Source organism: Eretmochelys imbricata, chromosome 2 (genome assembly GCF_965152235.1).
Source record: "Eretmochelys imbricata isolate rEreImb1 chromosome 2, rEreImb1.hap1, whole genome shotgun sequence".
NCBI lineage: Eukaryota > Metazoa > Chordata > Testudines > Cheloniidae > Eretmochelys > Eretmochelys imbricata.
Genome location: NC_135573.1, coordinates 79,159,231 through 79,176,285, shown reverse-complemented (window position 1 = coordinate 79,176,285; position 17,055 = coordinate 79,159,231). Strand labels below are relative to the sequence as shown.

The 17,055-nt window shown below is 40.1% G+C and overlaps 1 protein-coding gene across 1 annotated transcript in view; it reads right to left on the bottom strand.

Annotated features, from left to right (window-relative positions):
• Positions 1 to 17,055, bottom strand: part of CHST9 (carbohydrate sulfotransferase 9) — a 109,507-nt gene that overhangs the window by 14,555 nt on the left and 77,897 nt on the right. The window contains exon 2 of the mRNA XM_077809037.1: positions 894 to 931. Coding sequence (XP_077665163.1) covers positions 894 to 931 — 38 coding nt within the window. The remainder of the gene's footprint in view (positions 1 to 893; positions 932 to 17,055) is intronic.

The window sequence follows — 17,055 nt, the reverse complement described above, 5'->3', positions numbered from 1 at the left end:
TTCATCAAACCTAAACCTGTTTTGCGAACAGTTTCAGTTTAGATGAATCAGCTTTTTTTGAAGGAAAATGATTTGTTGAAAAATTCCCAACCAGCTCTAAACAAGTAACTACAGCTTTCCTGGCCTTTCATTGGCTGAAACAATTCCACTTCAGTATAATTTTCAAACACATGCAAGTTGCCATACTCTGAATTGCTATTAATGACCTTCATTTATGTACCCATTCCTTCTGACACAGAAATAGTAAATATAATATTAAAATGTTATCTTTGCAAACAGTATTTTTCCCTAATTGATGCAGTAATAAAAAGTAGAATCAAAACCTAGTTTACTTTATAGCTCAGCCACTGGACTCAGAGTATGACAATGTCACAAGCAATGTCACAGTTTAGCAAAGCAGTTGTCAAAATTTACAGTTGTAATTAAAAAAAAAAAACCCCAAAACTTCACATTGCAATGCACTGTTTATCATTTGCACATGGTGTAGTAATTCAACAGCATAAATGTTTCATACCAACTTTTACAAAGTTGTGCTGTCAAATAGGTGCAATTATCATTTATACAAAGTCAACAGTTGGGCATTCTCAAACCTGGTCCTAGTAGACAAATTGCCTGCTGGCTTTATCCATGTCACAGAGCATGATGACAAACTGGCACACATAATTGCTTAAGATACAGGCCATGGCCTCAGACAGAAGGAAGTGTTTCAATACTAAACTCAAGTGCATAGGCAGATCTGCAGGGCGGGATAGGGGGACCTCATACCATCAGCCTGCCTTATGCCTAACTTTAGCCTCTCCTATGAGTTTCTCACTTTCAAAGTTGCTAAAATTCTCCAAGAATACATAAAAAAATGTAGAGTAACAAAAAAGTGTGTAAAAATGGCAAAATACCTGATTAATTATCTGCTGTTGTAATTTTTCTCCAGACACTGAAAGAAAAAGAAACAGAAATAATTAGCTGTAATATATTTTAGTGAATAAAATGATCTCATATGTAACAATAAAAATGAGGCAGTCAAGGAAAACAGAACACACAATATGATAACGAACGGTGTACACAAGGCTAAAAAAGGATCTTTAAAAAAGAAATCCAGCCAAAGTGATAACACTAATAGAATGGAGCAAATGTCTAACATTTAAACTAGAGATTGAGAGCACTAAGGGGGAATTTGATGGAAAGCCAACCAAAACCATCAAGACTAATAATATGAAACAAAGCATAAAGAGATCAGAATCATTAGACCACCAAGACATAATGAGGCAAATAAAGAAAGAAGGAAACTGGAGAGCAGCTAAGTAATTCAGTTTAATTGATCTTCACCACACAGGAAGATGGGGAAAACACCTATTCTAAACTAACATCTGAAGTCAATCAACGTGACTGGCTTTGTTAGTCACTCCGAGTATCAAAAAATTATTTAAATGTGGTGATGAAACTATGGAACCTAGATTGCAGTAATATACCAGGATCATAGTTATCAGAATTTGGTGGGAAGTAAAAAAAATTAGGTAGCTAACCTGTTAATAATAATATTCAATTTAACCTTAAAAGCATAAGAGGAATGGGAGATGGCCACTTTTGTACCCATCTTTGTAAGAAAGACTTACAGGCAATTTGGCAAAAAGAAAAAAGCTTGGTTCCAGTTCAGCAAACTCAGATAAGCCTTGCTTGGAAGAGTATTTTTTTCCCCTTAAAAATCTGGAAAGCCCCAGTTAAGTCAATGATACATTCTCATCTTAGCAACCACACTGAATTTTGGTGATCTGATTTCAAAGGTAGATGTTTTATTGTAAAGGAAGACATCCATTGTGTGGGTGAATGGGACAAGAAGGTGCTTCCATACAAGTTAAAAAGACAATTATTATTTCATTTGGAAAGGAGAAGAAGAAAAGATGTAGTGAAGATGTCATAAAATGAATGGTATAGACAGAAAGCCAGTCATTCTACCCTATTAATTACATTAAGACATTACAAAAAAATTAGACATTTAAAATGAAGACAAATTTAAATGGTTAAACAGCAAATATACTTTATGAATCATCTTAATTAACTGGTGGGATTCACTGCTGCAGGATACTATGGCGCAGCGATCAGTAATATTTAGATAAAGTTTAGCCACATACATGAATAAGACTGACATCTACAGTTACACTAGCAAAATTAACATTCAGTGTGTGTGTGTGAGAGAGAGAGAGAGAGAGAGACACACACCAAAAGTTACTCCCCAGCCACAGCCATGAAGAAATTCCATCTCATAATAACTTGACACAAATTGGTTAGTTGAATTATGGTTTTATTTACTTATTTTGACCTTCCTCTGAACCTTCCCTATAGTGTATTTTTGGAGACAAGATACCAGCCTGGATAGAGGTTTCTTTATTTCATTGTGGGAGTTTCTATGCTTCTATCAAAAATCACATATCTTTGTAGAATCAAACCTAGTCTCAACCTTCAGGTAAGAGACAGTAAATTTATCTTGCAAAGTGCTACCATACAGTAACAGTCAAAAGTGTGGCTCGATTAATTACACTCTCTGCTAGGAGGTACTCCACATCCTTTGTGGATGACCAAGAATTTCACCCTCATCTACATCTAGCTCTACATATATTAGCCATGGTTTTCTAGCCCAATAATGATGGAACTCCCTTTGCAGCTTGTCAGTATCACTCTTTAATTGGCCCAGGGGATTTCTGTTGAGTGACATTAAGCACTCCCTCCTCCAGGAATAGTTATGTAAATAGTGTCCCTTTTCATAAGAATTTCTTTGTACTGACATATAGAGTGTACAAAATATAGATTTTTTTAAGACTGGGTAACAGTATTATGAATTTTTAAATGTAACACAAGGTATTATTAATAAGAAAAATGATCTTCTCTATTGAGCCTCATCCTAAGGAGAAAAACTGAAAACAACATACTACTTTAGGCTGTACCATAGAATGAATCTTATGATAATTATTTCCTGCATGTTGGTGTAGTATTTTTGTTTGGTAGATGTAAATGGTATTTTTTAGCTCCGAGAGGAAAAAAGGAAACATTATTTAGGGGAGACTTACGGTAAGTCATTCCCAGGTTTATTGAGATCATCTTTGTGAGAAATGGAATTAAATCTTGGGGCTAATTTTTTTAACCTAGTAAGGTTTTTGGTAATAGAGGATTAAGGAGTATGTGTTTTAACATTCCTTAATGATATACAAGTTGCTAGGAAAATACGTTTGAAATCTCTGGTTGGATCAACACTATTTTGCTCTGAGGTTTGTGGACTTTGAATACTGATGCTTTCCTGTTTTCTAGTATATTTGTTTTTAGGCTATTTTGATTCACTTTAAAGGAATTTTAATAGCTTTCTGTTGACAGCATGGACAGCTGGTCTTGAGAATTAACAAAAATTCACTTGCTGACTGAGGAAGGAAGTGACATCAATGAGTTTCTAAAGTCAGCCCAGAGGGAAAAGTGAGTTTTGTGCAAGTAACCTTTCATTTCATTGTACTTAAAGTGATGCTTCAAGATGCAAATTGCATTGTCAATCAAAACCTATGGTATCAACCTCAAACAAGCCTAAAGATGAAGTGAAAGTTTGAAAATACATCTGTGACAATTTAATAGACACAGTTAAGGAAAATTAAAAGCAGAAACTGGGTACCATCCTTTCTTTAGTGGTTTAAACACAATGCTATCACTACAATGATAGGTTTCAGAGTAGCAGCCGTGTTAGTCTGTATTCGCAAAAAGAAAAGGAGTACTTGTGGCACCTTAGAGACTAACAAATTTACTTGAGCATAAGCTTTCATGAGCATCCGATGAAGTGAGCTGTAGCTCACGAAAGCTTATGCTCAAATAAATTGGTTAGTCTCTAAAATGTCACAAGTACTCCTTTTCTTTTTATCACTACAATGGCAGTCACTTAAGCATCCTTATGAACTGCCAGCAAAGATGATGTGGGCTAAACAGGGCGAACATTGACTGTCCACTTTGGGAGAAAAGGGGTCAAACTCAAGGTCACAAGCAAACTGAATATTGCATTCTCTGTTTATTCACTAGTTGATATTGGACCTCATTAGAAAACTACCAAATAGATTTGGCATCAGCAGCCATCTCAGAAGAGGCAAAGATCAGTATTAGCAGAGATGTTGTGAATTAGGATTAAAGCACACTGGCACAGCCATATCAAGCAGCTTGCAAAGTGCTTCCATGTATTATATTTGGTTCCAATCAATGCTAACCTCCTTTCACTTTAACAAGCATTATAAACAATAAGAACTTTCTGAGTTGGAAAAAAAGAGAGATTTCTAACTTTTTATGCTTACAACACTAATTTTATGACTGAATCCCAGTCCCAAAGAGCACAATCGGAGTTCTCTTTATCGAGACCAGAATTTGGCCCTTGATTTCCATGCTCCTAAAACACATACAGACATCCATCCATCCACCCTTAACTCCACACAGTGTAGTCTTTTTGTGGACACTAACAGTAGGAATGAATGTTTTAATTCTACGGCCCATTTGAAGACGCTGGTGTTTTGATGCTATGTCATGGCAGCTGTTCTCATGGCTGACTTTGGTAACCATTTTGCCCAGCTCAGCAATTTAAAAAATGGAAGATATGAGACATGAGCTCCAAACTCAAAGCACCGGAGGCAATGGATGATCAAAATTTCCAATACCCAACCTTTAATTCCAGTCCTGCAGATAATTCAAGAATACAGTAGAGCCAACCACCACCTGTGATAGTCCTGTGGTTGTCATGGTGTCCATGAAATCCTAAGTTGATTCAGAAGTCTTATCCGTCATATATGTATATTAAAGTCACCAAGTTCTATAAGCCTTGGTTTCTCCAATACCATTGAGATGAGATACAAACTTCCACAAGAAGCAGCAGGATGATTGACACATCAGATTAATCCCATCCTAATTCCACTTGGAAGTTGGATACATGTATTCATTACAGTTAAGAGGGGAACCTCCTACATTTCAGGTTAGGTGTCCCATCTCCGTGCTGATTCTCCCACAAATTGATTTTGTACCAGACATCCACTTATCTGCTCCTGAACTGCTCTGGCAGTGTCATCCAACCATCTTTTGGTAATACAGACTAATCAGAAGGCCTCATCACTGATTAAATATGTATGATCGAGACTTTATTTCAGAGTAACAGCCGTGTTAGTCTGTATTCGCAAAAAGAAAAGGAGTACTTGTGGCACCTTAGAGACTAACCAATTTATTTGAGCATGAGCTTTCGTGAGCTACAGCTCACTTCATCAGATACATACCGTGGAAACTGCAGCAGACTTTATATATACACAGAGAATATGAAACAATACCTCCTCCCACCCCACTGTCCTGCTGGTAATAGCTTATCTAAAGTAATCGTCAGGTTAGGCCATTTCCAGCACAAATCCAGGTTTTCTCACCCTCCACCCCCCCACACAAATTCACTCTCCTGCTGGTGATAGCCCATCCAAGGTGACAACTCTTTACACAATGTGCATGATAATGAAGTTAGGCCATTTCCTGCACAAATCCAGGTTCTCTCACTCCCTCACCCCCCTCCAAAAACCCACCCCCATACACACACAGACTCACTCTCCTGCTGGTAATAGCTCGTCCAAACTGACCACTCTCCAAGTTTAAATCCAAGTTAAACCAGAACATCTGGGGGGGGGGGGGGGGGAGGAAAAAACACAACAGAACCACTAACCCAGGAACTTATCCTTGCAACAAAGCCCGTTGCCAATTGTGCCCACATATCTATTCAGGGGACACCATCACAGGGCCTAATAACATCAGCCACACTATCAGAGGCTCGTTCACCTGCACATCCACCAATGCGATTTATGCCATCATGTGCCAGCAATGCCCCTCTGCCATGTACATTGGTCAAACTGGACAGTCTCTACGTAAAAGAATAAATGGACACAAATCAGATGTCAAGAATTATAACATTCATAAACCAGTCGGAGAACACTTCAATCTCTCTGGTCACGCAATCACAGACATGAAGGTTGCTATCTTAAAACAAAAAAACTTCAAATCCAGACTCCAGCGAGAAACTGCTGAATTGGAATTCATTTGCAAATTGGATACTATTAATTTAGGCTTAAATAGAGACTGGGAGTGGCTAAGTCATTATGCAAGGTAGCCTATTTCCTCTTGTTTTTTCCTCCCCCCCCCCCCCAGATGTTCTGGTTTAACTTGGATTTAAACTTGGAGAGTGGTCAGTTTGGACGAGCTATTACCAGCAGGAGAGTGAGTCTGTGTGTGTATGGGGGTGGGTTTTTGGAGGGGGGTGAGGGAGTGAGAGAACCTGGATTTGTGCAGGAAATGGCCTAACTTCATTATCATGCACATTGTGTAAAGAGTTGTCACCTTGGATGGGCTATCACCAGCAGGAGAGTGAATTTGTGTGGGGGGTTGGAGGGTGAGAAAACCTGGATTTGTGCTGGAAATGGCCTAACCTGACGATTACTTTAGATAAGCTATTACCAGCAGGACAGTGGGGTGGGAGGAGGTATTGTTTCATATTCTCTGTGTATATATAAAGTCTGCTGCAGTTTCCACGGTATGTATCTGATGAAGTGAGCTGTAGCTCACGAAAGCTCATGCTCAAATAAATTGGTTAGTCTCTAAGGTGCCACAAGTACTCCTTTTCTTTTTGCGAGACTTTATTGAATCACAACTTACATTTACCAGTATGAACCAAGACCAGGATTCTTGCCAACCTGCTGACACTTAATTGCACAGACATTTAGTTCTAGGCAAGTGAGGGTGCAAATCCACCCCCCATTAGCCTGTCACAGATTAACTGTTTCTGTGCACCCAGCTGACGTGCATTAGCAGCTCATTAGAGCACTTTGATCTAGTCCTCTTTGAATTGGGACTAGCTCAAAATGCTCTATCAAACTGTTAATGCAGGTCATCAGAACGCACATGGGTAGTTAGTCTGTGGCAGACTAGTGTGTGGTAGATTCTCACCCCATCTTGCCACAAACTACTTGTTTGTGTAGACAACCCCTAAAAATCCTTAGTATCATTGAATTGGAGAACTGCATCTATTCTGTCCTTAAATTCACTGGATTGTCTTTTAAATAATTTTAAAGCCATTTTTCTTCTGCCACAAAAAAGGTAAGACAATATTTCCAGCTGTTTTAGAAGAGTCTGTGACAAGCAGCCTTCCTATATGAGCCTCAGGTTACTTAACCTAAAACAACATATGCAGAGCCCATGCTTTTCAGAGTTCTCAGTGTTTTCAGTCACATGTTAGTGTTTCCAAGGTAGTTTATTTATCAATAAAATAAAAATTGACATTTACTTGAATGAAGGATATAAAGACTGAAATGTATTACAATGTGACAGATATTGGATACAAGGCCATGCAGTAGTTGTTGCTCTCATGATGTACTGTAACATTTATTCTTCAAACATCTTTACATACACAACATATGCAGAGAACAGCACGTAAGTATTTACACTACATCACCCCTCCTCCACAAGAGAAAGCGATATTTGTGGAGGTTTGCAGATTAATCTGGCATAATTCCTTCAGATTTTTAACTACCTCTGGCGCACATATGATTAAGATCACTGGCTACAGAAGTTTCAGTAAGGAAATATTTCTTCTGGTGACGAGTACTCAAAATAGCTTGCTGCTGTTTCTTGTGTTCAAACAGCCAGGTACATTATGACTTCTGACAGCCTTTTTCCTCCCTTCGCATTCAGGAACAGTGAAATGTTTCATTCCAAAGAGCAAAAGACCACTACTTTATTTAATCAGGCACCCCCCATCCCGTGAAATTTCTGATATGGTATGCTCCATGAATCTCTATGGAGAGATCCCCGCTGCAGCCACTGGTCCTAGAGCCTCACCTACCGAGTCTGTGCCATGCTCAGCCCCAACGTCCAGCCTGGAATGCCCAGGTGCAGTGCCACTCCCCAACCCTGAGAAGGGCTGTTGAACAGGGGACCCCATAATTCAGGGGTCAGCCACCTGCTGTTCACCCCCTGCCAGCACAGGTTTGATCCCACCAGGCCTCCATCATGATGGGAGAGCCACGGGGCTAAACTTGAGGGAGTGGCATTGTGACATAGTGTTCAGGGGTTGCAGCTCTGGGTTTGTCCTTTCATGAAAGGGGGTGGGCAAATGAGGAAGAGAGTTCATTACTGAGGGTTCAGTATATTGCTCTCTCTCATGACCTGGCACAAAAAAAGCAATCTAAAATATTCTAGGATAAAGCTGAATGCTCCCGTAAAAATTCATCATATTGCTGTCTATGTATCAATAGCTCTTATCAAACATCTTTCAGTTGCAATGACATTTTTCTCCTTTTTGTTCCATCAGTTTTAAACATTACAAACTGCTTATTTACAACATTGCTTTAAAAATGTCCTTTAACATATTTCTGAACCTCTGTCTAATTATGCAACTGACTATGATTGCCAGGGCCCACAATGCATTAAATTACATCTTTACGGTATTGCATAATCCTTCTCAGCTGTCACGAGGCCAACTCACAAGTTACCCTGGCAATGTTAAACATAAAAAGAACCCCAAGTTGATATTGATTGAACCAAATGAAGGAAAGTTGGCCATCTCAAAGTGTTTGAATTCTCACAGCATTCCAAGGTCTGCCTGGCTAATTTTTGGTGATTATTTTTGATATGAAAACAGACCTTTAATTGTCAGCCTCTAATAAGGATGCAGAACTGTTCCCTGGGAGGTTCAAAGGACCCTGGGAACCTAAACATTTACGAAAGCTCAAGTAGCCAAATGTCTTCGGCTGATCCACGCGCACATTTAGTTTTCATCTAATGAAGTAATTACAAATAAAACAAAAAGGAGCAAAATAAGTTGTTCTTCTGGGTTTCACAAAGACGCTCTAGTATTAATAGGATTTTTTTAGTGCCTTGTTCATGAATTCTTTTGAGCATTAGAAGAGGAAAACTGAAGATTCCATTCTAAAAAAAAATGGAATCTGGATCTGGGTGAAATTTTGAATGGACTCATACTCTGTGCAATTCCATTAAAACCAAGGAAAATACACAGGATATAAGGCAGTGCAGAATTTGGCCTTTACCATGCCTGCAGCAGTATCAAATGTTTACAAGAGATGTATAATTTTCTATGAACAAGTATTTCTACTATTTCCATTTGTAGTATAGGGTGTTCATTTTTTATTGGAAAGCTACATCTGTATTTCTTTGTTTCATCATCATAGTTCCTTTAATAACTACACATTCAGACATCAGAATACTACATACAACAGTTTTAACATCACTGCAATATTAATGTGACATTTTCCAGCAGAATTCTGTGTGCACTTCCCATGTTTATTACGTTGTAGGTCTGCATCCAACAGATCACAAGAGTAGTTTGCTTAATTCTGTTTATGTCCAAATCACCATAGAAAATCTACTTTTGCTTTTTCTGGATACCCCATGACTTTTCCAAATTTCTCTGCCCTTTGAAAGGTCTAATGGGGCAAGTCATGGTACTTTTCCTGGGTTCCTAGTAATCTGCAGTTAAGTACGCAAGGATCATGGCTTAACATATGGATGCATTTTCACAAACATTTTCACAGTGTGGACCTCATCATAATGCAATGACTGTCTTACAGACATGAAACTTCACATTCAAACTAACAAGGGCTACCTCTCCTCCCATTTGAGATGACACAGACCATCTCGTCTCCCATTTCTGATTACACAACATCCGTATGGCAACAACTGTTGATTACATGGAAATTACATATTATGTAAAAATGTCCTCCAGACTATGATCTGAGTTTAATTTCAATACTGATCTCTTCATCTCTAACTAAATAGATAAACTAAAAGCACAGTACTTACTCATCCCACACAGAAATAAATCCATGAACATGCACAGTTATCTCATCAACGCATTGTGCTGCTACCTTAGGCCACTTAGGGTCCATCTACACAACCCATAGCAATGAGCTTCCTAGCCTGGTTTATCAGACTTGGGCTGGCGGGGCTCGGGCTAGTACTCTAAAAATAGTTGCGTGGACAGTGCTCTGAAGTTGCAGCTTGGGCTCTGAAAACCAACCCCCTTCCTAGGCCTCAGAGCCTGAGTTGCAATGGCTACCCAGCTATTTTTAGTGTGGGGGAGGCTGACTGCTGTGGGCTGTGTAGACTTGTCACCACACCACCATTTCTGCTTTGGTTTTGATTCCTGCCCAACTTCTGCCCACATTGAACACACATGGCTTCACCAACCAAAGTGGAGCAGCTGCAGTGACATTAGAAACACTGGGGGAGCCATATGCAGCCCATGGTCTGCAATCTGACTCTTCTGGGGTAGGTAAACCACTGTTCTTACACTTCTAGGAAAAAGAACTGAAATCCAGCTCTAAAACATGCAAACCACAAGGAATCTCAATTAGATTAGACCATTTCTAAGACAAAGAAATCTATGATCACTGAGGCAAGGGGGGAACAAGTGACTCACAGTTCTGGGCTCCCCAAGAAAGTGTCACAACATGGCACTATAACTTGCAACTAAGGAAAGCCCAGGGAGGCTTCCTTTTGAGTCATCCGTTAGAACAACTGCAGAGTACACACCAGGCCACAAGGGTTTTCTCGTTTGAATCTCTGAAGCAGAAGCATACCTGATGTGTGCACAGCAAGTCCAGCTACAGATGGGGGAAATCCAGCTTCTTGGCAGCAATTACAAAGTATAGTCCCAAAGCAGAGTCTCCATGGGAAGCCTAGTCTATAGCTAATACACGTCAAAATAAAATGTGTTTAATTGCCAATGAAACAGGAGGCCAAAAGCTCTTTCAATTTACCATGACTACATAAGGGTTCTCTACTGACTTAATACTGGTGTGTTCCTTTATTTGGGGCCATCCTAACTCATGCTGGATAGTACTTTAGCTACAAGCAGCCCCTGTGTGACTGAGGGGCTCTTGGTGCCAACTGGCAGAGGACACAGGGGTGCCTAAGGCTTACAGGGGTTCCCTGGGTTTGATATCTATATACTATCACCTCACAAAAGGGAGTCATATAAGAGCTCTACTGAAAGCCTGTCTCATGTGGTTGCCATAATCATTCAAAAATGCATGTACTGCGAATTGTGGCTTGTCACCAGAAGGTGATCAAACAAGTTCCTTTCCGGCAGAAGATATTTATCTATCTGCCTGGCTACATGTAAACTGAGTATTGTATGGTTTACAATGGATGCCCATTTACAGTCTGAGCTGGATGCTAATGAATGAATTGTGAAATCTTCCAGAGAGGGAATTTAAAGAAAGATAAACCACCAGGAGGGAGTCCTGTTTGCAAGTGAAGACAATGGATTTTTGGACTTCAACTGTAAGAGACAAATATGCTCTTTGACTCCTTCACCTAGGAAGCAAACTGACAATGTGTTTGCTTCATTAAAAAAAAAAAGGATCACAGCCAAGTCTGGCTGAAACACACTGGAAAGACTTTGAGGTGAGCTAAACTTGATTTGAAATGGCCGTGCCTTATTAGGTAAGACTAGGCTCTAGACCCAGTGGTTCTCAAAGCCGGTCTTCTGCTTGTTCAGGGAAAGCCCTGGCAGGCCAGACCGGTTTGTTTACCTGCCGTGTCCACAGGTTCAGCCAATTGCGGCTCCCACTGGCCTGCAGAGACCTGGAAGGCAGTGCTTGTGTTGCCAGAGGCTGGTGGACTTAGGGCACTGACCCATAGCAGACATACACAAGGCTTGCTTGCACTAAGGGCAGGTGGTATTGGGGTACCTCACAGCCCTAAGTACTCCCGAAACATCACACATTGAAATGAATGGAGCTTCTCATGAAGTAAGTATTACCCAGAGTGCATAAGGATGGAGGATTCTGGCTGTTAGATAGAGACTATTCAGAGAGTAAGGTACTACTTAATATAAGGAGTAAGAGTGATAGCATCTGGCCCTTAATCCTTGAGCACAGGATGCAAAAAATAAGGGGAAGGTAGCCGGTTACAGTCCTTTGAACTAGGATGTTAAAAACTTGTAAAGAAATAAATTTTCTCTAACAGGTCTAATTTGTAGTGAAAGGTGGCTGGAGGAGGAAAAGCAGAACTAAACAAAAGCAGAGTGTAAGCTTCCTTAATGGTCAAATACAATATAAAAACCTAGAACAATCCGTTGCTGCGGGGAGTACAAATTTATCCACATTTTTATAACACTGGAGTATGACCTTTTGCTACCAAGACCGGTGCTTGCATTCAGCTGCAGTTATTGGTAGTCATTTGTAAAAGGTCATTCATGGACAAGAATATAATATGAGCTTGAAAAGTGCAGGGGATCAGGTTTATGCTTTTTGCCGCATGTGAGTCTCAAGAACTTTGGGGGGGGGAGGGGGAGGAAATCACAATCATGACAATCATCTTTGGTTTTGAAATTGATTTGAATAATATAGGAACAGCAGATCAATTACAATTTGATATTTTTCAGCATCCAACCTTTAATGGAATATAAATAATACTAATATTTATCAGTAATATATACATATGAGAAAGCGAGAGAGAGATACTGCATTTTCAGGTAAGAGGTTTCTTGTTTGCTTACTTTAGATTGAATCAATTTCCTTTTAATAAAATATTTTAAAACCCATCACCTCTTCCTCCTGTCCCACCCTAGAAAAATACTATTAAAGCTCAGTTTTTTCATAGCTGTTACAAAAGTAGGAGTGTTAGGTTTAAAAAAAGGTATATTTATATAAAAATTAATATAAAAGTATACCTTCCTCTCTCAAACACCCATATCCTTTTTCGATTCTGAAATTTTTTTTTTTGCATGCTGGGTGATAGTTTAAGAAGCATCTCCCCGGGCAGTTCCACAGGTCTCCCCCGCATCCAGGCCAGTATGGAGCCCAGCTGGGGAGCTGTGGGGAGCTGCGGCAGACCGTCCACCTGCCCACGGTGCAGGGTCGGGGAGGCTGAAAGCAGCCTCCGGCCATGTCCCCACCCCCCAGGCTCCCCACCTGGCTGGAAGGTCTGCGACTCCGAGTGGGCGCCACAGCTGCCCACACAGCTCTCCCAGACTGGGCTCCGGCGGTGACTGTGGTTCCTCAGAGCCTCAGCCCAGCCACGGAAAGTAGAGCCCTGCAAATCCACGGATATCCGGCGACAATTTTTGTGTCTCGCTGCTCGGATGTGGATACACGCAGGGGTCTATCGGTGGGTGCCCTCAAGGGACTGTGGAGGGGGAAATACAGATGCAGTTATCCTGAAACTGACAATTACAACTAGACTACTGTTAACTTTTGCTATTAGAGCATATGGCTGAAAAATACAGAGTAATAAAGATATTTTATATTAATATGTATTGTTTAAAATTTCATTTGCTAACTGTAATGATCTCTTCCTTTATTCCAGGCTTTGCTACAGGTGAAACATCCTGGATCCTGACACTTCATGCTTTACAAATACTGTCACATATTTGGTTTCTGCTTTGGCAGGGATCTTGTGTTTACTTTAAAAATCTCAATTGCATCTCACTTTTGAGTTCCATCATTCCTATGCCAACTTAGGTATTGGCCGTGCTGCGGACACAGTGGGAAACGGCAGGGGAGATGAAGCAAGTCATCTAGAGAAATCATTTCAAGACCTTACACATTTCACTGAAAACATGCTAAATATTTCCTTTTAATTAAACAAAGAGTGAAAACAACAGCAGTAAGAGTTGTGCAGACCTTTATAAAGTACTCCAGTGGCAAAAAAGAAAATGATGCATTTTGTGCCAAATGATGACACTGAAATTTATAAATAGATGTTTCATGTGCACTTTTAATGTTGTGGAGTCAAATGGGCCTTTAAAACCACACCCACAAATTCCGCATATGCAAACGTTTGTGTCCCCCCTCTCCCCCCATTAATACTGCTTCGTGCAAAGCACACACACAAAACCCAGCACTTGGGCACAATTTGTATACATAAAACATGCAGGTGCAATTTAATAGACACCTGCTAGAAAAATGTAGCCATACTGCATGTCAACAACTATTTATGTATAAATGTTTAGAAAACAATGTTGTAACGTTTATACTCACCACCATGAGGCAGAAACCATGTTATGCACAAGAAGCAGATCTAGAATTTTGCAACTGAAGTCGAAACCATTTTAATGAATAAAAGGATGATTTATCAATGGAAATCTAGTTACTACTGATTGCATGTTGAGTATTTCTAGCAAGTAACATGCATGAGATAATGCATCCATGGAGGACAATTTAAATGATTATTTCACAAGGGTGAAAAGAGAATTCTGAAAAAGTCATTAGGACCAAATGACTAAGTTAAAATATTTGTATTATGACTAAAAAGAACATGATGCTTATTCTTCCCTGGTGAGCTATATTCTCTTCCATCACATTAAAAAATAATCATGCATGCTTGGTGTGAATTAACATGTGAATTACTGACCAAATTAGCTTCAGCAAGTACTAAGTGACATTCAGACTATCTTGTCATTATGCTCATCATGTAAATTACTACTGAATTGAGCATTTGGGACTGGACATTCCTCTTTGCTCTTAGAATAATAGAATCATAGAAGATATTGATTCTGATTATCAATAAAACTTGATAATGTCACACTTATTATTCTTCCTGGACAAGAATTCAATAATTTTTGCTGATAAAGAAAAATCATTTCCAGTTAACCCATTACTGCTGTTTATTTATAATGGAATATAATTCTTAATCTACAAACCTAAATTAAAGAAATGTGGGAAGAAACAACAAAGGAAACTGAAAAGCTATCTGTTGATTAAAGAGTAATTTGGATTAAAACTAAAGCCACACCTATTACTATTTACATTATTTAAATAAGAAACTAAGGGAAAAAAGATGACTTCACAAGACTGGACTTCGAAGAACAATACTTCTAGATCTTAACCACCAGGAACATACTGGCTTATTGCTATTAATAGAGAGCTCTCTCAATTTTGGATTGTTTAAATATAAAAGTAGACTCCAGATACTGCAAACCTCAAAGAAACAGATCTTCAGAAAATACATTTTGCATGTTAATATTTATAGCTCCAAGCCAAGGGGAGTGGACAGCATTTTTCAAAAGGGCAGAGAATCAGATGTTTAACTATACACTCCAAAACTGGAGAACTGCAATCAACCTAAAGTTTCCGATTTCATCTGTCGTTAACGAAAAGTGTGTCACTGAGGTGTTTGCTTTCCACAATACCTTCTTTCCCTTTGGATTACAGATAACTAGCTCCCAAGACCAAAGAGGAAAGACAAACATCTCTGTTAATCATGGCACAGAGCCATGGTTACATGAAACATAAGTATAGTCACACTACGGCTAAAAAAATGGAACATAGACTTATGAGAGACAAGAGAAAGAAACACAGGAAATTTCATATGATGAAGAAATATTTCAAACTGGAACTTACAGTATATTGCTTATCTTTTTTAAAGCAAAAGTGATTCCAATAATGCCACATGGACTGAAATCACATCTCAATAGATGGGGGATCTAAGGGAGCTGACTGTGAAAGGGGAGATCTCCTCCCAGCAGCAAGGGAGGGAGAAGCTCACTGAGAGACACAAAGTAATTCCTCCCTCCCCTTGGAGTCTCTGGCACCCATTGGCCAGCTGGGGGGTAGGGGTATGCTGATTGGGCAGCATTCCGCAGATCCCAGGGTTTAACCTGGTGCAGGGGCCACGTGGAGCCTCTTTTGGCTCTCTTCCAGAAGTTCCAACTTACCCTCCCTGAACTAGGAATGGGAATCTGGCCTGACAGCTTCTGCAGGTCTAGCCAATTGGCTGTTTGGGGTCCAGGAAAGAATGTTTTCTCCCATGGGCCAACTGGCAGACGATTGGGGAGTTTTTGCCTTCCTTGCAGCACCTTCAAGCCACAAGTAGGTTAAGTAGGAATGTGCTTGGTGGGGGCACTTGGCTGAGTTAATTTGTTGCAACTTTGGGCCAGTTTCCAGTGTGGATAAAATGCATGGTTACCAGAGGTAGAAACCTGGGATGCTGATGATGGGTCTTCGGCTCATGGGATAGCACGAGACCTTGTGGCCCTCAGAGGCTGAGGTCCGCACCCTCTCTCCTCTTTGTGGGGTGGTGATGATGGTGGTAGGGGCCAGAGTGAGCTGAGTACTGGGGGGTAGGCTGAACAGAGCCTATCCCGAGTTATGGGTTACATGGAAGAAGCCATGGAACTCCCGCATTGGAGCCAATTAACTACCTGGGTTAGGAGAGTATGGGTGGTGGGCAGGTAGTGCCTCTCCCTTGTGTTTACATTTAATAAACTTTACAGCGTGCCACTTAAAATCCATCCACATGTCTCTCCTCATTTCACCGTGCTGGCCGTATCAAAAACAATTGGCGCATTTCTCTGTAATGACAGTGGGGATTTGCAGATCTCTGGGCAATTACCAGTGCATTATAACTTCCTGGTCTTTCAGCATGGAAAGTATCTTTGGTTAAACCACTGCTTTGGACAGCATACAGTCCTACACACTTCTCCTCAGAAGCATTACCTGTTTGTTCATATGTAATGTATGCACTCCATGATCCCAAGATTTAATCTCTTTTGCCACAGATAAATAAAATAAACTTATCTAGTGCTTACATTCTCTGAAGAACAGTGATTCCATATCTTGTAACAGCAAGGGAAGCTAAAAAGAAACCCACAGTTTAAACTATTGCAGAGTCTGTTCAGGACACCTTGATAGCTGCATGCCCTTAATGTCTTAACGACACACTGAACTGCTGACCAAGCTAGAGAAAGGAGAGTGGTGGTGGTGGTGTTATATGTTATTGTTCTTCTGTGTGTGTTCTTGCGTGTATGTATGCACATGCACGCACGCATGTGCACACACACACAAATGTGTGTGCAGTGGCACATCAAAATTGCTTTAAAATAACTGTCACAAAACCCTTACTTTGCAGCTGACCAGGGACTGACATGAGGACCCTTTATTTGCAACAGTAGCCTAGCTGCTCTTAACCCCAAAGGGCCAGTAATCATGAGTCTCTGTGACATAAAGGCACCAGGCCACAATCCCTTTCTCTCAGATATCTAACTGCCTGAGGTACTTATAT